Source organism: Brachionichthys hirsutus, chromosome 22 (assembly GCF_040956055.1).
Source record: "Brachionichthys hirsutus isolate HB-005 chromosome 22, CSIRO-AGI_Bhir_v1, whole genome shotgun sequence".
NCBI lineage: Eukaryota > Metazoa > Chordata > Actinopteri > Lophiiformes > Brachionichthyidae > Brachionichthys > Brachionichthys hirsutus.
The window spans coordinates 7671270-7698938 of NC_090918.1; the positions used below are offsets into that span (position 1 = coordinate 7671270).

A 27669-nucleotide genomic window follows, 5' to 3' on the forward strand; every position below is an offset into this window, starting at 1 on the left:
GCCGCAATTAATCATCAAACCGAGCTAAGGAAATGTCAGCATCCTCATCAGAAGGTTTCAATCCTGCAGGGTGATAAAGTATGACGCATCACTGAGACTCTCAAAAACAAAGAGCAAATATCATTGAAACAGGGCTCCCAAAATAAATCCATTTAATTGGTCATTGTCTGTAGTTCTGCGCTTCTATATTTAATGTTGTTGATGTTGTTACAGCAAAACAATAACCAGGAATAAAGAATACAGATACTTCAGGCAGCCACGGCACGAGACCAGCCATATCAATACTTGTTATTAATAATAGCCGTATCAATACTTGTTAAGAATATAGTATAATATTTCTGTTATTTTGCCACCACCTTTGTCTCTTGCCCTCCATGTTTTCTTCTGTCCAGGAAATCAGGAGATCGATGACGGAAAGGGACACAACGCAGTGGAGGTAAGTACGTAGCGACAGAGCCGCGTGAGCCAAACAATAGGTAAGTCAGTGCAGCGTGCTGTGGCGTTACTGCAGGGCAGGGCAGGTTGAAGCGCCGGGACTAGACATGTCTTTAGGGCTGGAGGCCCGCAGTCGTCACCTCCTCGGGCCTGCCGAGACCTCCGGCGAGGAAATGTCGTCGCGCGAATGGTTCTGACAACTAAGAGAGCAAGCTGAACTACAGTACCCATGAGGCTTTGCAAATAACATTGTGGAGACATCAGGTCACCTTTCCCAGGGAGTCGAGGGATCAAAAAAAAAAAAAAAGTCAAATGTACAAGGTAGATTTGACATTCAGTGGCTGTTAAACTCCCTCGTACACCTTGTTAGGCGATAAATCTCAAATCCGGTGTCGGTTGGAGCCGCTGTAATTAAAGGCTGCAGAGCCATTTCATTTTCAGAGCTATGAATGCTCGTAGAATGACAATTACAGAAGAACAACTGTGTGTTCAACTAGTGGCCCGGCGTGCATGCGACAGCATTTGCAAATGATATTTGTGGATCTGATTTGCATTACAAAGCAATGCTGATGTATGAATGTGGATTTTTATTTTTAAAAGCAAAGGAAAAACATTATTTAGTCTTTTTTTTTTTTTCCTCAATCAAAGCTGTTGTCACGGAAACGGGGGCCGAATCGCCACCACCTCCTGCTCGGTTGCAAGCAATCCTGCTATTGATCTGCTCGCTCCATTCACAGCTTATTGATAAGCTCTGACTAATATTTCATTTTATATGCATTTGTTGACAGTCATATTAAAGGAGTCATTATGGGACCAATAATTATATTCACTTTCAGTATGGAGGCGAATAATGTAACGTTCAATGTTAGAAATGGCTTTTCTTACCCAGCAACCAAAAAACTTCTTCTGTCTACTGAGAAATGAAACTTTTAAAAGGCACCGCAAAGTCAGGGAAACCCTCCATTCTTTATGGAAGTCCTTCAGAGCTCATTGATACAGTATATTCTAAGTATGGCATCGTGCTGAAGTCGTCAAAGACAAATAGTGGTTGGAAGACTGAATGGGAGCAAATGTTAATGGACTCCTTTCACACAAGAGTTACATCAGCTCCCCTAAGAGAATTGCAAAACACTGCTGTAAGCCCTTTCTAACCTCAAATACTTTATATTTCAGGCGAATTACTCTTGACCTCATTCACACAAACGCTGTTGTTGAAGGGTTTTTGTTTTTATCCTGATTGACACATTTACGATAAAGTTTCAATTTAATCTATGGTATGTTGAGGAGAAGATAAATTAGCAACCCGAAATGCACTGTTGATAGAAAAATAATTCTGAAAAAATACATTTATGCTAAGATAAGATAAGATAATGGACGCTAAGGTAAAACAGGATAAGGTAAGATAAGATTAGGTTAGATAAATGTGACATATGGAGTGTTGCCTGTGGTCGTCTGTGGTTGCCAGTCACCTCCTCTCCTCCTCTTCTTCCACCTCTCCCTCTTCCTCGTAGGATCTCCGTCTGTTTTGGTAAACCCCACTTGTCCCCATAAAGCCACACTGTAGTTTGGAACGGAGACACAGGGAGGGGACCTCGGTGTCCCCCTTTGGAACCACCAGGCCCCTTCTGTTAGCACCACACCAAATTTCTCAGTCCCACTTCCCACACTGTCCTCCTACCTAACCCCAGTCAAGCAGTGACGTTCCCAACATCCACACTGTTCCCAGAACCTGTCGGGGTGGAAGGAGGGGAGTGTGCACTAGTCACAATGATTTTACACCTCCACCGACTCCCAACACCTAAGCCCCCCGCGCATGCCCTGTGTGTGTGTGTGTGTGTGTGTGTGTGATGTGCCTTCACCACCACCACCACCACCACCCACCCCAAACTACAAAAAACAAAAAAAGAGGGCTTGATGGATTGCAGAGGAGGAACCAGTTTTATAACATTTGATGCTGTTCTCTTGGCTGTTTTCTAAACTAGGTGTCAATTCACAACAGGCTTCAGACGTACCAGGTCAGCAGCAGCACGGCTGCGAGCCCCGAGAGCGTGGCCCTTCCTAGCCACCAGGGAGAGCTGCTTTCCCAGCAGGGGTTGACCCGGGGGTCAGAGACCCCACCTCAGCATCTGCAGTTGCAGTCAGCGGCAAGCGCCCCCGCCCACCACCTCCTTCTCCAGCAGCAACCCCAGCCCGCCGTAAGCATGGCCGACCTGCGACCCGAAACGCTCATCCAGTGCCAACAGATCGTCAAGGTCATCATGCTGGACAACAGCGGCCAAGGTCGCGTGGAGGCCTTCCTCGGCCAAACGCCCGCCCACCACCACTACCAGCATCACCACCATAGCCACCACCAGCTCAGCCAGTCAGCCGTGTCCACCCCGGTGCGCTCGCCGGATGGTTGCCACGGCAATGACACCCACCAGCCCCCGCTGCCTCCTCCGCCTCCGCCTTACAACCACCCACACCAGTATATACCCCCTGACCCCCGCCTGAGTCTCCACCGGACCCCAAGCGGTTCTCGGAGCATGGTGTAAATAATAATCATCCGCATTATTTCTCTGACACGCACACCCTTTCTCTACCTATTTAAAACGTATATGATATACATATATACATATAAAAAAAAAGAGCTATAATGAAAAATGAAATCTCACTTATATGCATATATTTAGGAGAAAAAAAGAAAAGTCAAGTTTTTAAAAAATGAACGGAGAGATGAAGTGCATATATATATATATATCATTTTACTTGATTCCACATGTATTTTGAAATATTATGTAGTTTTAACAGATTTCTATAACTTTTTGTCAGTTTTAACTCTTGATAGAGAAAACAATGATATTTAGTTTCGGGGTGAATCCACTCACAATTCCAGCGTTCACCGTCTTCTCACGTTTTTGGGCCGTGATGAGGGGCTGCACCCCGAGGACCTCCTGCTCCTGATCGTTCTCATCACCCCGTACCTCGTGCACGCTGCGCTGTACGTGCACAGCTAACGCTTAGCTGAAAATGCCTCCCATACAAAATGCTTCAACTGACTTCTTTGCACTTGACTAAACACTAGGGCTAGAAGAAAGGAAAAAAAAAACTTTCCTCATTTGCTCTGAGAATATAGTCTTCTCATGCTCCCCCCCCCCCCCGAGGAGCACACACACACACACACACACACAAAAAAGAAGCAACACTGATATTTCAAAAACACTTTCTTCCCCCTTTTGCGCTATTGCTGATTTATTCCTGCGATGAGAGCCTTTTCTCTTCTCCTCTCTGCTCCCCTGGATGGAACCATCCATCCTCCGATAAGCCGTTTGTCATCTTGCTCCTCTGTCGTGTCATGGCACTCCATCATCATCATCAGAACACACTCGCTAAACTGTCACTCTCCATATGCCGTTCCACCGGAGAAAGGGGCGACAGCCGGTCGCACGGAGAGCTCCTAAACCAAAAAGTCAACCCAGGACTGTCCGGCTGATCGTTGCCTGTCTTCATATCCAGTATTCTAAAAGGAGATGTCGCCACATCCACCGACCGATGGTGGGGAGGGGGGGGGGGGGGGGATCATTAGAGCTACTGAAACTGGAGGGGGGGGTCATTAGAGCTGCTGAAACTGCTGTTGGACTTTTCTAAAACACAGACTATTCAAATCCACGTGTAATATATATATGCAACACCATCATCATCATCCGTTGTTGTTGAAATTCTTCTTTGCTTTAAAAAAAAAAGAAATCACAGTGGATTTCCACCAGGATATCTCCGTGACAACCGTCACAAGTCAAGACCCGTGTTTATTTCACTTGGGCAAAATGTTCCACCTCCTTGTGTGTTTTCTCTCGAGGCGGGAGTCACCATCTCTTCGGTAGGTACAGCTCCCAGGTTTGGCTTTCGGCTCCTTGGGACGGCAGCCCTCCTAACCTGTGAGCCATTTTCACAAAGACAAACGCTACTGAGAATCACACACACGCAGCTTGTGTTTCAAATGCTGGCATTAATTGTATTGTTTGCGCTGCTGGCTGGCTTTTGTTCGAATAAGAATGGGACAGACAAAAAAAATATTTTTCTGATCTCTTTCCCCCCCCAGCCTCGATTGTAAATACCACGCTCAAATCAATGGCGTAAAGGACGAGCGAGCTACCTTTAGCCCCCTTCAAAATGCTGCCGCCATGTCGCGCGTCCGTGTCTCTGAAATAGGTCAGCTTTCATCTCAACCTGAACGCATCCATCTTTTAAACATAAGCCCCAGCAGGTACTGTGTAATGGATGTTGGGTTAACTCTGCTCCCATCTGACCCCCCCACTGTCTGTGTGATTTGTTGATTTTTAATCACGGAGTCACCGTAGGGAGGGCGCTATCTCATCTTTCTGTCCTTTTCCACTCCAAATATCATCCAGCAGAAAGGCAGAGCTGACAGAAAAAAACAGCCTGTTGTAGTGGCAAAGGTGATGACTGTTTATATGACTGTGTGTGTGTGTGTGTGTGTGTGTGTGTGTGTGTGTGACAGTCACCCAAAATGGCATCCCACCTTTCCTCCAAGCACATCCGTCCCCTTTATTTTTTCATACCATGATGACCTTTTAAAGGTTATGCATTTTAGCAAATATATAAAAAATTCGTATCTTTATATCATTGGCTGATTGGTCGACGGTTCATTGATTGGTTAAACCAATATTCACTCCTGAGGTGATTGGCCTCTCATGCGTACTATTCATTTTGAAATCTTTTGGAGTTGCAGGAGTAGATAAATTAAGGAGATTTGATTAAGGTCATGAATTGAAATTTTTGCAGACGAAGACAGTTTCATGAGAGTAAAGACAAAAAAAGAGAGAAATAAACAAACAGAAAATGGATGAATTCTTGGTCTCTTTTTGTGCCATTTTGGCTTCCCTGTAGATACATAATTACATAACAATGTTTCCTGCTTGATGATTTGTTACAGCATTCTGAGCGATAGAAACTCTGTGTGTGCAATAAACATGAGTATGAGATGAGAATCACGAGCTTGAAAGGTAACCAATGCAGCATTTTTGGGAGTGCAGCTTACGATGAGACCGCAGTGGTGGCTTTCTTTAGAAAAATAAAAAAGGGCTCTGCACTGCTTCAAAATAGAGTCTGGATTTTTTTATCCCGGTCCTTAACACTGTTTTTGCTCATACCAGCTGAAAAATTCTGCAAAACGGGAAAATGAATTTTAAGGCGGGTGTAACCGATCACTTCCCTCAGTTGGCTTCGAATCCCTCGCTCCCTGTCTCTGCAGTATTTCAACATGCTATTAAAGAATGACTTAAGTCTATTCACTTTAATGGTTTGCTTTTCTTCTTCAATTGAATGACTTGATCCTCTGAAGCACCAGATGTCTGGCGTTGCCATTCATTTTGAAAATTCAAAGTTGCACAACATTGTATTTTATCAATGCACCATTTCACCAACATCAAAATTAAATTAATTAATTCCTGATCCACAACTTAATGCGGGTTGTGCATCAGAAATATTTCTCCCCTCAGGCCTCTTTCAAAGGAAAAAGAAAGTCCCAAAAAAGTGTTGGATCCAACAGTTTTAAATGCCAGATCTTGCAATATTCTAACAACATTTAGCATGTTAGTTATGTTAACAGCCACTTTCAGTAAGTGATATAAATATATTTTCTTAAAATAGCCTCCTGTATATTATCCCATGATGACAAATGACATTATTTTAAAGTACTTAGTATTTATCAATGGCCAAAAACAAAACTGTGGAAGTACACATGCTGATGGAAGAGACAGTCATTAGGTGCACTGTAGTTTATTTGTTCTACCTAATGTAAAAAAAAAATCAACAAGAAATCCTTCATTCTTCTCATGTCACATATTGCACAATACATGACACTATCATAAAAAAACAAGTAATATTTAATCCAGAGACACAATATTTACACTTTTATATGCATAATCTTATACAATATCATTTAAACTTTGTTAACTGACATTTTCTACGGGACAACTTTAATGCATGCATGGTCTTACATTTACAAAGTGCCATCAGCTCTCTGTACATTTCTGTCATTTTGACATACGAACATACGAGAAAACCATTTAAAAACAAACAGCATAGCATACGCCACATACAGACACGAGTTCCGTGCTGATCTACAAAGCAGCATTTAAGTTGCTGTCATCGTTCATTCTTTATAATGCAAGTGGACATTTTCTACACTAAATCTACTAAAGGTTTACCCTTTTTTTTTTTGTTCTCAAGCATAACATCTCATTCAGTCTCAGCTACAGAAAGGAATTGCAGACGGTGTGAACTGGAAGCCAGATTGCAACCTGAACCATCCCGCTTAGACAGGAGCTTCGCCCACGCTCCCTGTGTGAGGGAATTCTTCATGCCCTGATTCCGTTTCATCCTCCAGGGCGGTTGTCATCCTCCGCCAGCGCTAGTCAAGTTAAGAGAATTGCATCAGCCATTGGAGTTAAATGCATAACAAATGCTTTTATAGGTGAAGCCAAATGTGGAAATAACTCCCTGCACCATATTTGTACTGTTACTCAAGTTGTATTGGCTTTACAACTGCTCTAAATTGCAGTATGAATAGAAACCAGTGACTCACGGAAGAGGTTCTCACCTGTTTGATGCTGCCCTCGGTGATGCAGAACTTGTAGATGACATAACCCGGGACCAGTAGCATGGAAGACATTGCCATAAGCCAGCCAATCACCTGGCCCCACAGTGGGTACACGTACTTCCCCAAACTCAGAGGGGCCATCTCAATGGCGCTGAAGGTAAACACGCTCTGTGAAATAAAATGGTGCCATTTAGCCCCGCCCATGCTTACGCTTTAAACGGCTTTTACATGCAACAACACCTGAAGCTACGTCATCATCACACACATCAATATTCAGCCTGGTTCAACGATTCAGCAACGTCATCAGCCCTCTGCCCGTTGGTACCGTGATGAGTTCAAAGAGCTCAGAGAGGAAGGAGTGCATGTTGGAGACTTATTAAATCAATAATCACTTCCCGCCTACCAGGCAGATCAATGGGGTGAAGAACTTCCAACAGAGCATCCACCAGGCACAAGGCCTGTAGCCAATCATGTCTTCGATGTTCTTATAAAACCGTTCAGCTCCTGCGACAAAGAAGAAGTGTGCACGTGTTACTATAAAGATGATATAATAACCATTTACCATAATAATACCAGGATTTTGGATTTTAGTTGGAACACAGATGCTTAAAAAATTAATATATTTCCTACCATAAAACCAGGATATAGAAACGGTTTCAAAGAAGACGAGGAAGAGGAGGCTCATGCCACTGGCGGAGTAGTAATCAAACAGCTTGAACACGTACAGACCTCCCTAGGAGATATCAACACACACACACACACGCCCTCTTTGGAATGCCTGTTATTGAATAAAATGTGCATGATGAATGAGCACTACAGGTTGTTGCTGAGGTCAATTAGTCATTATGTTTAATGCAAGACTCGGCAACTTCTCAAGCCACTGTTCATGTTTTTCAATCTCAGCACAGCAACCTCTCAGAATTACCTGACGTGGATTCTATACCTGTGTGACGTTGGAAAAGCCGATGACGAAGGAGATCAAGCAGACAATGAGGATGAAGACCTTCTTCCTCTTTCTCAGTAGGCGGGGGTATTCATCCACCAGAGCCGTGATGAAGCCTTCCACTGTGCAGAACTGGGACACGGCAACAGAGACAAGGATCCTCCACTGATGTAGCATTACACTCATACAACAGTGTAATAGCAGACTTGCAATGGCTGTAAATAAAATATTCGCCCGTGAAGTGCGTGTGTGGCTTGTACCTGGCTGTCCAGACCCAGCATCAGGAGCATGGAGAAGAAGAGAATGGCCCACAGAGAGGACATGGGCAGCTGGGTGACAGCCTGAGGATAAGCTAAAAAGGCCAGACCTGGACCTGGATGTCACACAGAAGAGACGCAGAGGATGCATTTAACGTTACACATTCTAGAGGAAAATTAAGTCAGAGGTCAGACTGGCTGAAGTTTGGGCCAGGACAGATTGTACAAGTCCATGAGGAGGAGGATTACTGCTGTTATCAATGCAGGCGGGGGGAGGGGGGCACACAGTTTACTGATGGTTAAATACGCTGCATACTCCAGTTACATCGACTGATTTATGGTGATTGTATTTTTTTTTTTTGGTGTTGTTTTTGTTGCATCTCTTTTTTTTGTTGTTGATTAAATTATCATAATCATTTAAAGTTCTTAAAAAATTCAAATGCAAACTTCCCATAGCAAATAAACAAGAGGGGGGGGGGGGGGGGGGGGGCATTTTTAATCCCTTGAGTGATCTTCAGCAGCGCACCTGATGCAGCTAATTCCTTGACAGGTTTCTTTGTGATGTAGGACATGAAGCCTACAATGGAGAAGATGACAAATCCAGCAAACAAGCTGGTGCAGGAGTTGATGCAACACACAATGACTGTGTCCCTGAAGAGGAAGGCATAAACAGCTGGGATTAGATAAGAGAAAAAAAACCTCACCTATCAGGATGTACACAGGTTGCATCTGCGTAATCCTACCTGTATACATCGTTGTTGTAGGTGTTGTAGCTCCCCAGCGCGATAAGCGAGCCCAGGCCGAGTCCGTAGGAAAAGAAGATTTGGGTTGCTGCATCCAGCCACACCTGACGACAGACACACACACGCTGATATTCATGTCTGTGTGTGTGTGTGTGTGTGTCTGCGTACCTCAGACCGGATTAGTTTATTGAAGTCTGGGGTAATATAGAAGAGGATCCCGTCTATGGCGCCAGGCAGAGTGACCCCACGGCAGAACAGGATGAGCAGCATGAAGTAGGGATAGGTAGCTGAGAAATACACCACCTAAAAGACAGGAAGCGAGAGCAGCTTCTCATTTTTAGCATGAAAATTAGTCAAACATATTTGAATTATAGAGAATTAAATATTGAGGAAAATGCCTGCAAAGGCAGGGATGGGATTTGTTATGTTAATCACAGCCGCCCCCAACTCAAAGCCATTCCTCTGAGATGAATAGCCGTGTCAAAAAAAAAAAAAAAAAGAGATGCATGGACCCCTCTTGCTGCAGAGCATAGAGTGAAACATTTCACAGCTGCAAGAATTACATTCGCCAGAAGCTCTACACCGGAGGATGCGGCCAGCAGTTCTCCAGCATAATGATCATACTTAATTGCTAATGTCCATCAAGGCCAGAGCCTTGAGGGAATTCATTTTTCTCACGCACATTAAAATCTAATTATCAGCCCAGCAGAGAGTTTGTAAATGTATTTCTGCTCACATGCATCTTACTTGGCTGTAATTAAAAAATCCATGAAACTAAGTAATTATTCTTTAAAAAATAAATAAATAAATAAATTATGTCTCTCCACCTGCAAGAAAGGTTGAGCGACATAGATGGGATTTAGAAACCAGAACAATGGCAGATATATATATATAAAAAAAGAGTCCGCTTCTGAGAGGATTAAGTAAATACAATTATCGGGAATTGTGATTACCGTTGAATGATAAAGATCAGTTAACCAGGAAAACGTAGTGTGCTTAAAGTGAAACAATAGATGGCTGAAAGGTATTTCAATGTGGTTTGCATTTTAAAACTTTTAATGGACTTAAATAGTTGTTCTTACAGTAAACATTTAATACTTTTAGAGCTGGTAGCCTATAGCAATTGACAGGACACTGGACATGGCTTCACAAATGAGAGCAAATGACTCAAACCTTTTTAAATTTTAGAATCAGAAACATTGCATTAGACTTTATTATGTATTTAGGCATGTCTAAAGAAAGTTACGTCTGACCTTCCCCGTCCACTCCACTCCTTTCCAGATGGAGAAATAAACGAGGACCCAGGCCAGTGCCAGAGTGCCCACTAACGGCCAGCGAATCTCTCCTGGCTCCTCCAGACCACCGGACAGCTGGTGCATGTTACGCCTGCAGGAAGACACGTGCAATTCAGACAGAGATAAATGTAAATTGCGTGCAGGGATGTACACACTGCTGCACAGAGCCTTGTAAACAGTCACGCGCCGTGTGGCAGGAAGTCATCCCGCCGACTTACTCCCAGAATTCCGTGACAGCGCTGGTCAGGTTGGTGGTGTCTGTCAGACTGTAGTTGGAAAAACATTTGTCTGTGTTCCACGGGTTACCGCAGCTTTGCCAAGGAAGCTCCTGCACGCAAAGACACATTACGTAAAACGAGATGTGCCTCAATCGGCACAAAAATTAATTTCCAGTTAATTGAACTGTTAATCAATTCTGACTTGACACACACACGCTCCTGAGTGATCATGTGACGTACCGCATGGAAGCAGTTGAATAAGTAGTAGAGAGCCCAGGCTATGATGATAATATAGTAGATGTTGAGCCAGAAGGCCAGGACCACAGAAGCCAATCCAACGCCTGAAGGAGAAAGACGCAGTCGTCATTTCATAGCGCAACACTTTCAGCTAGCGTGCACATTGTCACATAACAATCTTCATCATCATCATCATCTATATTGTTGTGTTGTGGCTTACCTGGACTTGGCATGGAGTTTGATTAGAGAGGATCTCACCTTTCATCATAGGGAGGAGCTTCCAGACTCCTAACCCGCCAACTGAGGTGAACTGTCCCAGAGACGTCTCCAGGAAGAAGAGGGGTATCCCAGCAAACACCAGTGTCAAGAAGTAGGGGATCAAAAAGGCCCCTAAAGAGATTATTTTTAAAGTATAATAAACACAAAGATAATGTTGTGGTATAAATTATATTTATACATTTTACTAACCCCGACTCCTGCTTGATTGTTGTTGTTTTTCAGTGTAATTCGAAGCTGAATCTAACTAGAAAAGCCTTCAGAGAGCACAGACCTCCGCCGAGCACCTCGGTCATTATTATTAGTTTAGATGTTATTTATTAAAAGCGTCACTTTCAGTGATGGTGGTTTCTTCTGGATCTAGATCCAGAGCTTTTGAGGATACAACAAGTGTCTTAGTAAAGGACAGCAAAAACAGAACCTCCTTTATGGAGATTAGAGAGATATTATCGAAAGGGCCCAAGAAAAAGATGGTTTTGTTGTGAAAATGTGCTCTGATTTCAACTGGATGTGTTTCCTCGTGAACTAAAGATAGAACTAGGGAATACAGGACGACACATAGAACGGGAGAACCTGGAAATACTGAGGAAACAGAGAGGATATTCTGGCAGAGAACTGTCCAGAGAGTCGGCTCTTAACAGGCAGGAGCTGATTAGCTGAGATGTGTAACAGGTGCGTCTCGTTCAGTTCAACAATGCCTCCGCAGCTGTGCAAGGGCAGGAATCAACCTGCAGCAAGAGTCACCATGGCAACCCTGACAAATGGGGCTCCCATTTCCTGACATCATTCTGGGTCCGATCCAGAAGTCATTTTGCATGATAGTGCATATCGGACCCCTTTATCACTGTGACTTTTGGTGAGTGAATTGAATGCATATTTTGATTTTGATTTTAAAAGCCTCCATTAAAAGTAAATGGGGAAATCCGGATTGTGACAGTATCTGCAATCCGTATCCGATCCGGATTAAATTTTGTGGTAAAATAGAGGAACCCACCCTACATGACTGTGTCTAGTTCCATAAACATCGGTCAATAATCAACCGAGATATAGGGAAACAAATTTTGAAGCGCCATTGACGGCAATGTTTTACCAAAAATGTCAAATTGATCCAGAATCCAGGATCATCACCAAAATGTAATCATCTGTTTCCGCTAGCATTCCCAATATTTCCTGAAAACATCATCAAGATGCGTCCAGAACTGATGGCGCTTACCTCCGCCGTTCTTGCCACACAGATACGGGAACCTCCAGACATTTCCGAGGCCGATGGCGTATCCCACACATGAGAGCAAGAAGTCAAACTTCCCCTTCCAACCTCCCCTATCAGGTAGGTCCTCTTTCTGACTGTTTTCATCGACAGGAGGTGCCGCAACATCTAGATCCTCGAAGTGAACAGCCTGTTTCACCTCTGCCGGGGAGTTTAAGTCCACTGTGCTCTGTGCAGTCTTCCCCATGGTGGGACCGCTGCAGGGGAGGGAGGTTGGGAAGTCTCTCGGTCCTCAACTAACCTGCAAAAAATTAATTCCCGTTTCCACTCAGGCTGAGGCGGTCCCACTGAGTTTGGTTTCTGGCTCGCTTCAGAATAACGTACAGAATACCTTAAGACAGGGGGAAATACAGCAGGTTTTGAGGAAACGTTACTGCAGATATATTGAGGCCATACTGAAAGCCTTTTTATTGTGTTTTCATTGGCGAGGAACACAACTCAAATTACAATTTAATTATGCTAATGCATTTTTATAGTCTTTTATTGCTTTTGTTTTTTTTATTAACTTGGGCAACTGCATAACTCCCAGATTAAAGCTAACAACTACATAAAACAACGAATAAATATAAAATTAGATGTGAATTACGGAGACAGTAAACTGATGTCTGATGATTTGATGATGATTAGACGTATCTTCTGCGTTAAAGGTTTTCACAAAATACCAAATATTGATCCATTGAACATTATATTAATGTATAAGAGTAGTTTCTCATAATAAAATACCTTTCCGTGATTTCCTATTTGCATAATTTATGGCTCCCATTCTTTGATGATGTTGATGGAAATTAATCTTGCAAAATTACATCTAGGCACATAAGAAAAATGTGGAATGTATTAGAATAAGTCAGACTGAGTGTGGTGCTTAGTAAAATTCATATCAAAGCATTCTCCTATGATGTAAAATTAATTATTTGCCACAGTGTGTAAAAAGCAATCAACTTCAAAAGGGTGTCTCTCTGTGAAATGATCAAAAATATATTTTTCGGATTGTTGTCCAGGTGAGTGTCGGATTTCTGCTTCAAAAGCAGGCCGATAAAATGAAACCTATCAGAGATTCCCTTTGAGGATGTCCGTTTGAGTTCAAAGTACATCATTCTGTTCCAGACTTTAATATTTCTGTTTATTCTCTTATATTCAGGTTGCAGAAAAGTTTTTTCTCTCAAACATCACAGTAAAACATACTGACATCAACATAAAGTAATTAAATTGTACTGATTGATAGGTTTATTTTTAAATAGGTCACTGAAACAGATTTTGTCATCTTTGCTGCTAATAAAGTTTGGTGCCGTTTTAACTGTATCATAAAAATAAAGGACGGTGCAATGAGGGAGAATCTTACCTTCGTCAGGTCATCGGCTTCAATCCTCCACACAAACAGGACTTAAATCCTGCAGCATAAACTTAAAATCCAAAGGAGAAATGATCATTTTTTAGCCAATTAGCTTTAAGCCGGTTCTCTTGCAACAATACATCTGCTGACCTTGCAGCTCTTGCCTGTACTGTATTTCAGAGGACCTGTAGCCAGTCCTGCAGCTGATATCGAGTGGCTGATAATAAAGTTCGACCTGTGAGTTTGCTTTGATTGCTGATCCGCTATGATTAGTGAAGCCTGGAGGCCATGGGGGGCGGGGGGTGGGGTGTCAATTCCCCAACTTTGGTGGAGGATCGACGCAGAATGTGTGGTCCAGCTTTTTATTATTGCCAACATGAACTCTTGCCAGTACTGTTACCATGGTGTTTTCCAACTGTGAAGAACTGTTACCATGGTATCCCCCCCAAAAAATAAATAAATAAATAAATAAAAACAGGGTCAGATTGTGGAGTTTCGCAAAATGAAACGAGGAATGACTGCTGGCGAGGACGATTAGAGCACCAGTATCAGACAGCAATCAGCAGATTCAAATTAATTAGGAAAATGTATGAGTGCAATGTTTTATTCAAATTTAAACCACAATGGATTGTATTTTTATGCGTATTTCGTGCGTATTTCATGCATGCATGTGTCAGTAATATTGTAAAACCTGAAAACACAAGACCTGAGCCAGATTAGATTTAGATAATTTAGATGAATAAAAAAAATATGATGATGGATACAGCGATGTGAGTGAGCACTGCAGTAGGATGATGCATGCCGCACACATCGACAAACATCGGGCAAGAAAAAGCATGATTGTGTTAACGATGAGGAAATAGCTAAAAAAGACACGAGATAACGATGGATGGAGGAATCGATGAATAGGATGAGCAGAAAAAAAAAAGCATTGAGAAATGAGTCGGAAGGCGTAACGAAAAGATAGCATGATAAAAATGATCAAATGAGTGTCACAGTCGCTGATAAGAAGGAAATGAGATCAAAAGATACACAAAAGACTCAGAGAACGCTCGTCTTGTCCTACAGATAGAAAAACTGAAAGAGAAAAAGAGAAAGGCAGAGGGCATCGGGATGTCTTCCATTCCTCTCACACATAAATCCAGAAGAGTTTCATTAGCAGCTCGGCATCGGGTGTGATTTCTCCTTAGAGCGCCATCAAACACCTCACGCTCCATTACATTCTGCCGTCCATCCATTACCGCTGAGTCATGCCTTATGATTGCAGCCATCTCAAAACCCGGCTGACCTTCTCACAAGCACAGTCGTTGTGATTCATATGGTCCATGACAAACTACAAGACGACACTGTCATCATAAAAGACCTAAATGAGCAATCAAGGCAGATGCTGCGAGACGCATTCAGTTTGGCCTCCATCTTTTCATTACTTGCTTGCTTGCACGGAACGAAAATTCTCACCTCTTGCCCCCCAGAGGGTATTGTTAATGATCGCAGCGTAAAAGATAGCTTGGATTTATAAAAAATGTCTATTATAAGGCATTTGGAATGTACGTTTAATGTGAAGATTGACAGGTGAAGAGGCAGCGTTTATTGATCAATTTAAATGTATTGAATTTGACTTTCAATAAGGCAAATTAACACCACTCTGGTTGGTGACTTTGACTTTATTTGCATCTTCTTTATAGTACCTATCTGACAAATGCATCGTCGGTAAATATTAAATCCCCTTTATTCAGATTGCCAACTGCATAGATAAATAGCCTGGTTAAAATAGCAATGATTAGCTGTCAAGATAATTAGCATTCAGCTCCTTGCTGGTATTGAGCTAATGGTAATATCATGGAGATTACAGGGGAGGGAGGTCATGATTGAATTCAATATTATTATGGATTATGCTGGGGGGAAATGGGGGGAACTCCCTCCTTTGCCCCCCCTGTGTTGGAGGACGGTTATATAAATGTTTGTGCCATTCGCTGGGGTTTTCCATTCCAGTAAATGACCAGTTATGTAAACTCCCATGGGTCACTGCTTTAATTAGAATGCTGGAAGTGGTATATTTCTCCCTTCTACCTGCCCTCTGGCTGCATGCAGCATCCAGATCAACCAGACATCCACGGATGCAGGAAGGCGAGGGACGGCGTACATCTCCCCGCTGCAGGAACATTGACCTCTGATGGCTTCAAGATGTTTTAGCTTTTATCACCGTTTATTTTAAGATCCACATGACCTGATGGCAAACTTTATGGGACTTCAAGGTAATATTTTTCCAGGACTGAGAGTCATTTTTTGTGTGTGTGTGTGTGTGTGTGTGTGTGTGTCATTGAGAATGGAGTGGGAGCAATTCAGGAGAGGTGGGATGCAACTGGGCGGAATGGCCTGTTAATTGAATGCCGGTTTGGATTACACAGATGACTGAACTTGGCATTATGATGGAGCGTGTTCATGCTCGACAATCACACATATCCGGTGACATCAGACATACGCCACAGTCCATTAGCGGCAGAGGGCACAAACATCGCTGTAATGTATGTAGATAAGTCAAACTGATCATTCTGATCATGTTTTCAATGTTTTCATTCACTCTGGTCAGAAATCAATAAACAAAACACATATATTTTTCTGAATACATTTTCAAACGGCAAAGTGTCCTTTACTGTAGCTGTAAAAGAATTGTAACTGACTTTTACATTGTTATACATTATAAAACAATACGAGCAAAACCAATGTTAAAAAATGCTTTATGAATAGGTAACGTTATATAAATTTGCATATGCGTAAAAAAAATAACTTGGTCACACTTCGTAATAATAATCTCACACATGATAATGGTGGAGTAATACATCGATAAGTAAGAAGTAATAATTTGCAGATGCCATGTAATTACACAGTAATAACAAGGTAATGGTAGTTTGACTAGAATTGTCATTTTAGGATAATAGGCTGAAAATAAAGGTCAATAATGAGGAAACACATGAGGATAAAAACCAAGGGAAATCTATTTCTTGGCTTGTACAATTCAACAAGACATCTACGCATCATAGCTTGCTGCTGGTCTTCCAGTGCCATCAGTACCTGTCAAACCCGAATGGGTTCCTCCATCATCATCTTCTCATTTGCTTCATCCACCCTCCTGTTTGGCTGCGGCCGTGCCTTGATGATGACGTATTTACACAGCGTGAGAGTGGGCTTGTGTGGCTTAGCTTGACGCAGGTCTGCGGAGGGCGTGGTCATGTTTTTGCCGTCCTGATTGGGAGGAAGAAAATGTGATTATAAATAATGCGACCGTCACAGCGTAACAGATGAGAAGATATAGGAATCAGATTGGGAAATTTGAAACTCACACTTGTTGAATTCACTCACCTTCCAAAGTGAGATTAATATGAACGCCGGGATGCAGATCAGTGGAGTGGTGATGAGTAGACTGCCAACCACAGTGCTCCAATTGCCAGGTATATAATCATAAACCATGAAAGGGTACATCTGTGCCAGGTTATACAGCATGGTGATCTAAGGGACAAGAAATATTAAAAGTATAAAGGGTTGCACTTGAAACTTAGATGAATAAAATAGACAGCTTATACGATGATATAATATGAAGTCTGCACGATAATTCTACTTCCTGTTAGTTTAAGAACAAAACTCACCCCACAGATGAGCGGTGTGATAAACAACCAACAGTACTTCATCACGGGGAACGGCCGGTACCCAATCATGTCCTCAATGTTGTCAAGGAAACGGTCCACACCTGCAAAGTCATTTGATGGGAGGGTTTAGGTCAATCAAAGGGAACAAGATGGTTTTGATTTTGAAGGGGGGGGGCTGAAATACAAAAGGCATGACGATTTCAACTCCAATAGACTTAATTCAGGCTAGACGACATTTGCGAGACAGGAGAGACGGGGAACACCCTGGATGGGTTGCCAGTTCATCAATCGGTAGACGCATGGGGTCGCTAATTCAACTCTATTGCATGTTATTGGACTGTAGGAGGAAGCATCCTGAGGGAAAATGCTAACTGCACCACCACATAATTATATACAGCATGCAAAAAAAGAAGGGAATTATGATTCAAATCTTCCACTGTCCTTTATAGCTTAGATACTCTTTTGCTTTTATTTATTTTAAATGTGGTTATTTGCATGGGAAGCATGCAGTGGAAAATAAGTAATTAATTAGTTGGGTGGAGGAGGAGGAGGTGTGTATCCAGGGAAATCCAAGTTTAATCTCAGTTAAAATGTGAGTGAAGAGGAGGAGAGGTGAGGTAAGGGGAAGTGGGAGAGGAGGAGGAGTGAGATGGCGATGAAAAAGCTGCTCGCCATGTGTTGCTGAAGGGGAGAAGAGACGAACAACAGAATGGAGGAAGAAAACAAGCGGGAACTGTTACAAGTTACATTGCATCATATCAAGATATATCAATGCATTTTACAAATAGTAAATAAACAGCCCTTTAAAAAGAGACAGACAGCGCCGCGACTGACCGTACACCCAGCCAATGGCAATGGTCTCAAAACAGGCTATGATGAGGAGAGTGATTCCACTGGCCCCGTAGGTGTCCATCAGGGAAAAGAGGACGATCCCTCCCTAAAACCGGAGCAAAAGACAACAGAGGAAGTAAGAGACTGTCTGTTGCTCGAAAAGGTCGGCTGCGTTTCTGGGACATGCTTCCTTCCCATTGCAGAGCACAGTATTCCCACATATTTCATACACATGGTAAAAGTTTTCAAATCCCACAAGAGATCCTGGGATTCAAGCCACTCCAGAATGATCCAGGACTTCTTCTGAAGCCAAGCCTCGGTAAGACTTTGAGGCTTGTTGGAGATCGTTATCCCTTTGGGACGTCTGATTAGGAATGAGCTTCAGATTCCACTCTAATCCCAAGGATAACCTTAAGATAAATCATATCTTGTAAAACATGCATTCAATTCACTCACCAGAAATCACAGTCATAAAGGGGTCCGATATGAACTATCATCCAAAATGTCTTCTGGATCTAATCCAGAATGAGGTCAGGAAATAATCTGTTCCGTTAACATTAAAACCCCATTTGTGAGGGTTGCCATGGTGACTCTTGCTGCAGATTGATTTCTGCCCCTGCGCAGCTGCGGAGGCATCGTTGAACTGAACAAGATGCACCTGTTACACATCTCAGCTAATCAGCTCCTGCCTGTTAAGAGCCGACTCTCTGAACAGTTCTCTGCCAGAATACCTGCTCTGTGTCCGCAGTATTTCCAGGTTCTCCCGTATTCCCTGGTTCTATGTTTAATTCACAAAAACACTTTGGGACACACATTCTTCTCACTATTCATGGCATATTGCAGCTGTCATCGGACAGCAAGCATTACCTCCGTGACCATTGGCAGCCCCAAGAGAAAACAGACAACAGCTATGCCCAGGACCAGCAGCTCTCTGGCACACGGCCTCCTCAGCTGACGGGGGAACATGTCAGTGATGGATGTCGCCAGGCTCTCCACACACACAAACTGTAAGGACATCCATCGAGTAGATTAGCTCATTTATAAAACACAAGCTGTAAATGACGCATTGGATTTTGTGTACCTGACTGTCGAGACCAAGGAAGAGGATCATAAGGAAGAAGAGCACAGCCCAAAAGCTTGAGCCGGGCAGCAACGACAGAGCTTTTGGATAGGCAATGAAAGCCAGACCAGGACCTGGAGAAAGCACATGATGGTGTGTTCAAGAATAAAAAATAAGAATACAATGATGGTCTGAACCTCTAATCAAAGGGCAGAGCCTCAGTAGGAATTTAATCTGCTCATGATTTAATTTGAAGGACTTTTAGACCCAAAGGTATGATTTCTAAAACAAGATTAAAAAGGGAGAAAGCAGAGTTAAAAAGGATAACTTGAAAAAAATAAAACAATAAAAAATTCTATCAATCCCACTGAGCACAAACCATAGATGAACATCAAATGCCATCTTGTGGACATTCTTGGCTGTTGTCACAATGCGACTATTAGTAATCGATTGATTATGGCTTTAGATAACTGAAATTAATCGAATTCTAAGTGTTGCGGGCTCTAGCTTCTTATTTCTAATACTTTTATGTCTTTCTTTGCTATATATGTTCATAAAGTGAATATATTTTTTTCTGTTTTTAATTGTTTTTGGATAACGCAAAACAGGATTTGAAGACACCCCCTTCATGTTATCGACAAATCATTCGACTACATGATTACAAAATTGGAAGAGGTGAAACAGATTCATTGATAATCAAAAGGATTACAAATTCATTCACAACTGTTCACAGCGTCTCATTCTGATGAAAATGAGGGCATTCTCTCACCAGAGGAAGCAACATCTTGCATGGACAATCCCAGTTCATGAGCCATGAATCCCAGCACTGAGAACACAGCCAAACCAGCGAAGATACTGGTTGCGCTGTTCAGAAGGCAAAGCCCCACGCAATCCCTGCAAGCACACCAAGAAGGGGAAAACTGCAAATGTGCCGATGCAGCGGGAGTGACATGCTTTGTGTCTAAAGACACACACCTGTAACAGTTGTTGTTGTACTGGTTGTAGCTTCCCAGAGAGGTCAGCACCCCCTGACAGACGGCGTAGGAGAAGAGCACCTGAGTCCCTGCGTCGCGCCAAACCTACGCCAAGGCAGAAGACTCACTTTGGGAGCATTTGGGAAGAATCCTGACAGTTGTCTTTGTCAAAGTAATGCAGGCGCACATGTTTCCCATCAACGTGTTTCTTCACAAAGCAGTGCCATGTTTAAACCATTAAAAAGGACTGAAAAATGAGAGACAGATTTCCTCCATGCCTGCATCTTCTGGTGTTATACTTCTGTGACTGTGTGGCGCACACACAAAAAAAACATTTTTATTTTTCTCCATCTCTTGGGCACCGCATGTGTTTTAATTGTTGGTGAATTTGGGTTGATGGCTGCAAATGTGTCTGTTCAGACAGCAGCTAGTTAATATTAGCACCAACACAGCCGTGTCTGGCCCGCCTCCTAAAAGATAGAGATGGCCAGTCTCTGAGGAAATATAAGGGGGGGGGGGGGGGGGGGATCTAGTCCAGCCCCACAGTGGGCCTGACTCACTCCTGTCACAAATGTAAGACGGACCCCGTCTGAAAGGGTCTTCACATGTGGCACTGGACAAAGAGGAAACTGTGTGCGTGATGTTGTCGTCTCCGCTGCACTGCTTTCACTCACACATGAAGAAAGACGACTTATTGTCACGTTAAAGGGATGACGGAACTCTCTCGTGATTTCCTCTTCGGCTAAAAACGAAGCGGATACATACATGACAGAATATGACTTTCTAACCCACGAGTTGAAGACAGACTCCTTTTCTTGTCATGTCTTGTCATTTTGCAACCATATTTTTTTATAATCCAGATTCCACCCTCTGTTCTCGTCCCCAAATCGGCTTAGAAATGTCATGATCTGCCGTGAGAAGGCAATTTTTTTCAAAAACAAAAACCTATAAATTGCAACGTCAAATTATTGACTTTGGCATCAGTTTAAAACAAATAAATCCTCGGAATGGGTGAGAAAGTCCTCCCAGAATTCAACGGCATTATTGTGTCCTCAAGCGGAAAAGCCCTTCTGACAAACTTCTCACCGAAGTTTGCTTTTCTTGCGAAGCCCCTGACTTGAGACCGGAAACAAATGTCAATGCGAAGACAGAGAAGGGATGGGGGATGGGAATAAGAGAACACTGTACAGTATTCATCCCGTTGTTACTTCATTTATTGTGCTCTTACATTTGCATCGGCGATCTTCTCAAAGTCAGGGATGAGGTAATATTTCAGGCCCTCAACGGCTCCAGGAAGTGTTACTCCACGGATGAAAATGAGGATCAGAAGAAGGTAGGGGAATGTAGCGGTCACATACACGACCTGGAAAACACAAAACCACATGCAAACAGGATGTTTAGGATTCATACATGCAAGCACTATGGATCATTTTGGAACTGTGGTGGGGGGGGAGCAGAAAATCCAGCAATGACTTATTATCAAATATGTCCCAGCAAGCGGTTTTACACATCCCGGCAGACATGAAGCGACATGATCAATAATTTATGTTGTCTGAGGTCAGGAGGGGAACTTGCAGTTACCATGGAGACAAAACATCCCATTCACAAACAAATTGGATTTATTCTGTGGCTTCTGGACATGTTTGTTGGAAAAGGGAAGTGGCTGAAGCATGCATGATGGCAGGATGTCAGCATAATGTCGCGTTAGGTCACAGCCCACGGCTCACACGCACAACGTCGGACAAGCAGGGTAAGAAATGATTGTGTTAGGATGCGGACCATGTGAGGAACCGCTGATGGTTTAACATTATGATTTGAAAAATCACAAGACTTGCATTCAAATACAGTTTTCAAAATAGAGTTATTGAGAATTTGCAGATTTCATCTAGACAGTATGGCGCCGTGTGTGAAAGATTCCGTGCATATAATATATGACAAATGGCTGTTTAAAGGAGGACAAAGTTCAGAATGTTCCTAAAAAAAATTGTTTTTGAAAGAAAATTCTGGAATTTGCCACACTTCATCTGCCATGACCCAATTTTTTTGTTTGTTTCTAAGATGTTTATGACCCATTTAATGAGACAGGAAGGTCTTAGTTACAGTCGAGCGTTTTGTTGCACTGTTTGCCTGCAAGCTTTTGTTCGAGAGAGTCTGGAGATTGATTCAACCGGTCAACACGCAAGGGATCAGCTGATCAGCCAACATGCTGAGTCACCTTCAAAAGTTTCAAACTGTAGGCGGCTTCAGCATAAGGTTCGGCATGCAGACTGGCATTTTCATACATGCATTTCATTTCAAGAGATTCATTTTGACACCCAGTTCGGAGACTATTGCATTAAGAAATACCCGAAAGCAGAACTCGCCTTTCCTGTGGACTTGATTCCCTTCCAGATGCAAAAGTAACATATAACCCAGGCGAGCAGGAGACACAGAGCCAGATCCCAGTGTATGGTAGTCATGGACATGTCGTCTGACATTCTCAACACACGGTGACTGCAGGGAAGAAAAACAAAAAAGGGGCGCAAGACAAGACAGAATAACAGAAAGACAGGAGATGCACATGTGATGCTTTTTTTTACTGGAAGACTGCTGTAAAAGTCATAGTTCACTTTGTTTGCCCATGACAGAATAAGACAACAAAAACATCTGCATCATAAATACAGATGATTAAAGGCCAGTTTATTAGGGGCTGTTTCAGTTTAAAGTAAAAGCAGCGGGGGAAAGAGAGCACATATTGTTCCTATCATGCAGCATAGTTGTGTGTGTGTGTGTGTGAGAGAGAGATTTCTTAACATCTGTTAAGCAGCAGCTGCGTTTCAAAAGAAACAAGACGGCAGAATATTTAATCAGAGGTGGGATGGGAAATAAGGAGATTGATGAATGGTCATTCTGAGGAATGTCAGTTGAATTTGGGGTTGGTTGACATGAAAGCATGTTTAGTTGGCTCCTCATTAACATCCCAATCACTCAATGAATTATACGGAATGCTGCAGGACAACCACAACTGGGAATGTGGCGGTTTTGTCTTCAAAAAGACGAGAAAGCACAAAGGGTGTCAAAACGCTTGTTGGTCTCATCGCAGCCGACGAATCGTGACGGGCTTTTCAACATTCTGGCAAGTCTCTCCCTGAACAAGCAACTGATGCCCTTTGATCGTCATGTTTTTAGAGTTTCTTTACAGTTTCACAAGTTTCTTTTTGATTCCACGTCGGCACCATCTCTCATTGGTTCTGTACTCGTCAGTCGGACATTGACATTCGTTATCTCACACAATTATTGATTAGTGGTCGGTAGAACGTCGGGTTTGGGTCAGACCACATGTTGGTCAGAACAACTTCAAACTTTGACCAAAGTCTCATGGCGAGAGAATCATAAGAGTTGATACTGATAAAATATAATACGTATATGTATACACAAAATGTTAAAGCTTTGTTTCAATGGAGATGTGTGTGTGTGTGTGTGTGTGTGTGTGTGTGTGTGTGTGGTGTTTCTCACATCCAGAATTCCTCCTCTGGTGAACTGGATATCGAGTAAAGTTCAGTCTCATTTCTGCAAATACAAAAAAGTCACCATTTATTCCCTCTCATGTGGGACCAAACCAAATCGTGTCTCTGAACCACGCCGATCCACGTTTAAGCTTTGAACCAGCTGTCGGACGAGTTCTCGTCGGAGGAAGTCGTATAGTGGGACGTTTCCACTGCGTTAGTGTTCCTTTTTGGCTGGAATTCCCTTGTTTATATATCGGCAAATGAATCCTGATGATGACGCATGCATCGATGGCATTTTTAAAGAAATTAAACACACACACCCAAAAAACAAGAATGGAAATCATTAGTGCGTACATCTCTGCCAAGAACAAACAATTGAAGTCAGTGCATCGCCGGCCTATCTCACGCTCTTCAGCAACGTTTTGTTGAAATAAGATGAGGAGTTTATTGGTTTTTACATTTATATTTATTATTATACCATAATAAACACCAGTTCTCCTTTACACTCCAGCTCTGTTATGCACATATAGCCAGGTCACACATGCACTGTTTAAATTGTGATGATGTATTGCTTAATTAGTGCAGTTTAAAGATGCCACTAAGGGGACAGAGCCAAGATAACTTTATCGCCCCGAGTGCAGTTCGTATGCTCGGCTAAGGGAACAGAAATTTGGCTGCATCTACTCCCTTCGAGAGGTCGTGAGCTTCTTACACAGGAAAGTCCATTGGTTTTTAATGACCGTTCAACTGGCGTCTGATGAGAATTGAGATTTATTAACCCCCAAAATCCCTCGACAGCATGTGAGCTTTATTAGAACAACAGATCGGTTAGAGCCTCCCACTCAAAACGCGTAAATGCACAGGAGTGTCCGTGTAGAAACCGAGACTGATCCCACATCAGCCTTTTCATACGTGTGTGATCAGAGCTGTGACTCCTTGCAGTTAAGCCTTATCGATCAACCGCTTCGCAATAAAGGTGACACTTACATGTATGTGTAGTTGTCAGCGTCGTAGTCGGGTGCGGAGACGTTGTTTAAGAATGACCAGTTGGAGTCTGGTTGGAACAGATGCGGGTTGGCGAACTTGCTCATGGAGCTGTGACACAAGTCTTGAGGGAACAAAGAGTCGATCGATGATGTTTGAACCATTAAAATGTGTACGCGCATTCCTATTGCGCTTGTTCTGAAGTTGTTTAAGGAGGAGCGCTACTTGCTAATCAAAAACAGCCGGTGGAGATTTGCGGGCCTTACGAGTGTTCCACGGGTTGTCGCATGAAGACCAGGGCAGGGGGCTTTTGAATGAGTTGTACAGGTAGAAGATGCCCCAGGCTAACACCACAATGTAGTAAATGTTCAGATAGCACACAATTACTTGGGATGCTATCCCCAAACCTGCAAGGGAACAAAAGTGCATTTTCACAATCGGTGCAAGTTCCTGGCTGCTATCATCTTCTGTTTAGGCAGTTTGGTTCCCATCCCTCCATCCAGAAAGATACCTAAATACTCAAAAATGATCACATTAGATGTGGTATTCATTTGAATGTCCTTGTGCTCTTGAATTTTTTTTTTCTCTGTATTGGAATCAAGAGAGCATGGAAAACAAGCCAGCGGGTGCACAAGGCAGCTATTGTTGAATCGAGTGTCACAGAATATTTTTTTGACATGGTAAATGCACGGCTGTTTAAATATTTGAAACGCTATGTATGAAACACCATGTGATGTTTTTGTTCTCTCAGATCTAGATGGTAATATTAAAACTTAAATAGTACCCACAGCCCAAGAAACATGATGTTATATATACTTAACTGACCGGGAAAACCTTTGGAATACACATGGTGTCACTATTATGTTGATTATCAAGAAAAGCATTTTCATTTCTACTTTTTCCACATGATCTAGGTCCAAATTGTGACAATATCCACTACGCCACATGCTTCATCCAGCTTCATCAGAATTTGTCATGCATTTTTTTATGTAATTGACAAAAACAGTCCGATAGTTCTTATCTTCATCCTTTCTTCTCTAAAATTGATTTGCTTCTTTCCGGTTGCATGCCGAAGCATCCTACCAAATTTAACGGAAATCTGTCACGCAGGTTTTGAGTTATCTTGCAAACAGTTTAGACAAACTGTGACAAAAACACAAGGTAATGAAAGATATAGTTGGTGCATGCCTGCATCTACCTCATTTAATCTTATATAATTCTGCAAAACCTCTGGTATTTACCTTCGAACATGGGGCATATTTTCCTCCAGGCCGTCACGCCACCTTCGCTGGTGTACTGACCCAATGACGTCTCCAGGAAGAACACAGGGATGCCACAAAAGAAGAGGAACACAAAGTATGGGATGAAGAAGACACCTGCGTACAGATAAACATGAAGAGGAATGAGTCACATTTGTAGCATACTTAGCAACAAATAATCTACAATTATCAAAGGTTTCCTGTAACTAGTTTAAAGGAATAATACTTTGAACAACATTAATTTGTAGTGAGATTATAGGATTTTCCAGGTTATTTGGAATATATCTTGACAGGACTCAAACTCAGCAGCTTTTAAATCTAAATTAGAGCCCCCATTCATCTTATCCATCACCTCCTCCGTTCTTGAAGCACAGATATGGGAATCGCCAAACATTTCCAAGACCAATGATTTCTCCAGCCATGGAGAAAATGAACTCCATCTTGTTTGCCCATTTTCCCCTTGGCTGAATCCCTTCCTCTGGAATTCTTTTATCTGGGTCTGAGTCTCCAACAGGACCTCCTCTGGCTGTGTCTTCGGTCATGATCTCTCAGTCTGCACACATAATAGACACAAATGATAAGCTGTTCTCCAAATAAACAGACAAGACAGAAAATATTTTTAAATTGATTTCTAGTTTATATTTGTTCTGATAAATACTCGTGTTTAATTAATAGGAGCTGAAAGAATCTCTGACAGAAGTTATGCACCAAAATGTAATTTCAGATAAATTATCAACAGCCTCAAGCAAAGAGTTGCAAATATTCATTTAAGGAAAGAACAAAATAAAGAGCCTAATAGTATTAGAGGAAATGTAAATGCCTGGAACTAACCGTAAACTTGATGTGGACTCCGGCAGCAAACCTTTCTGACTGACTCGCAGAGATTTGAAGAAGTTTTATTCTAAAGAGGGAGTGTCCTGAAGGAAAACACACACACACACACTCACTCCAGCTGTCAACATGGAGAAGGAAAAGTCAAATGATCACATCCATTACATAAATAATTAAAATCAGCATTTATTTAACTTGGATATTCGGATCGTAACTGATTAATTACTATGTTATTCCGTAAATTCATCGTATTTTATGACCTGGTTACACTATAATGCTAATGTTAATCATGCGCGTACATGATCACTTGTTGTGATATATTTTTTACGTCGGGTGCACGAATGTACACTTCTCTCATAGATATTTTGCCTAAACAGCGACATAAAAAAATAGGATTTAATGGTGTTAATACTTGATATCCTTTCATCACTACATTATTTTGCGTTTTATTTTACAAATTAATTATTTTAAAACTTGCTTTAGTAGTAAGCCGGGACAAACGCCAGCGCAGAAACACTAAGCGCCGGTCTATCCACAGCCTTATGAATCATAACTTTCTTTATCATAAGCGTATCATTATATATACATAACATATGCACAATTTATTTAAAATAAAACACTAAGAAACACCTGCTGAGAACAATTTATGTTACTGTTCATTTTAAGCGTAAGATTTTTGATACTACTATGGAGGGAAGCCAATCTGAAAAAGCTGGGGCGTGTCCTTACGTCGCCTTGGTAACAGTGCTTAAACTCTACCAAACAGGATGTGGCGCGTATGACGCGCTGCGCGTGACGAACCCGGAAATAAATGTAAACAATACAGAGAGAGAGAACAAGATCACGCGTACCGTTAATCATCGATTCCTATTCTCGAGCTGAAGATTTTAAGGTCACTTTATGCATGAAGGATCACAATATGGACAGAGACCCAGTTAGAGAGAGGCTATATTCCGGTAAGCTAACCGTAGCATTGGGGGGGAGTCGGGTACGACT

General features: G+C 42.3%; 3 protein-coding genes across 3 annotated transcripts in view; 1 reads left to right on the forward strand and 2 right to left on the reverse strand.

Moving 5' to 3' along the window:
- The window catches only part of iqsec3a (IQ motif and Sec7 domain ArfGEF 3a), a 52674-nt gene extending 49705 nt beyond the window's left edge, over positions 1-2969 (forward strand). Inside the window, exons 13-14 of the mRNA XM_068755234.1 lie at positions 393-436; positions 2418-2969. Coding sequence (XP_068611335.1) covers positions 393-436; positions 2418-2969 — 596 coding nt within the window. The remainder of the gene's footprint in view (positions 1-392; positions 437-2417) is intronic.
- Positions 2970-6751: 3782 nt separating this feature from the next.
- LOC137910829 (sodium- and chloride-dependent GABA transporter 1-like) lies at positions 6752-12459 on the reverse strand. The gene is made up of 14 exons (XM_068755240.1): positions 12219-12459; positions 10988-11119; positions 10733-10833; positions 10493-10602; positions 10233-10365; positions 9148-9282; positions 8980-9083; positions 8763-8887; positions 8240-8352; positions 7980-8111; positions 7667-7769; positions 7440-7540; positions 7037-7204; positions 6752-6847 (listed from the first exon to the last, which is right to left on the reverse strand). The coding sequence occupies exons 1-14, from the start codon at positions 12457-12459 to the stop codon at positions 6752-6754; spliced, it is 1794 nt and encodes a 597-aa protein (XP_068611341.1).
- Positions 12460-16395: 3936 nt separating this feature from the next.
- On the reverse strand, positions 16396-26384 carry LOC137910826 (sodium- and chloride-dependent betaine transporter-like). Its single transcript, XM_068755238.1, has 15 exons — positions 26195-26384; positions 25825-25959; positions 24850-24990; positions 24587-24707; positions 23607-23660; positions 22475-22604; positions 21340-21474; positions 20113-20216; positions 19907-20031; positions 19159-19271; positions 18945-19082; positions 18081-18183; positions 17247-17347; positions 16963-17109; positions 16396-16845 (listed from the first exon to the last, which is right to left on the reverse strand). Exons 1-15 carry the CDS (start codon positions 26382-26384, stop codon positions 16678-16680), a joined length of 1905 nt encoding a protein of 634 aa, XP_068611339.1. The 3' UTR covers positions 16396-16677.
- Between the last annotated feature and the right edge of the window lie 1285 nt (positions 26385-27669).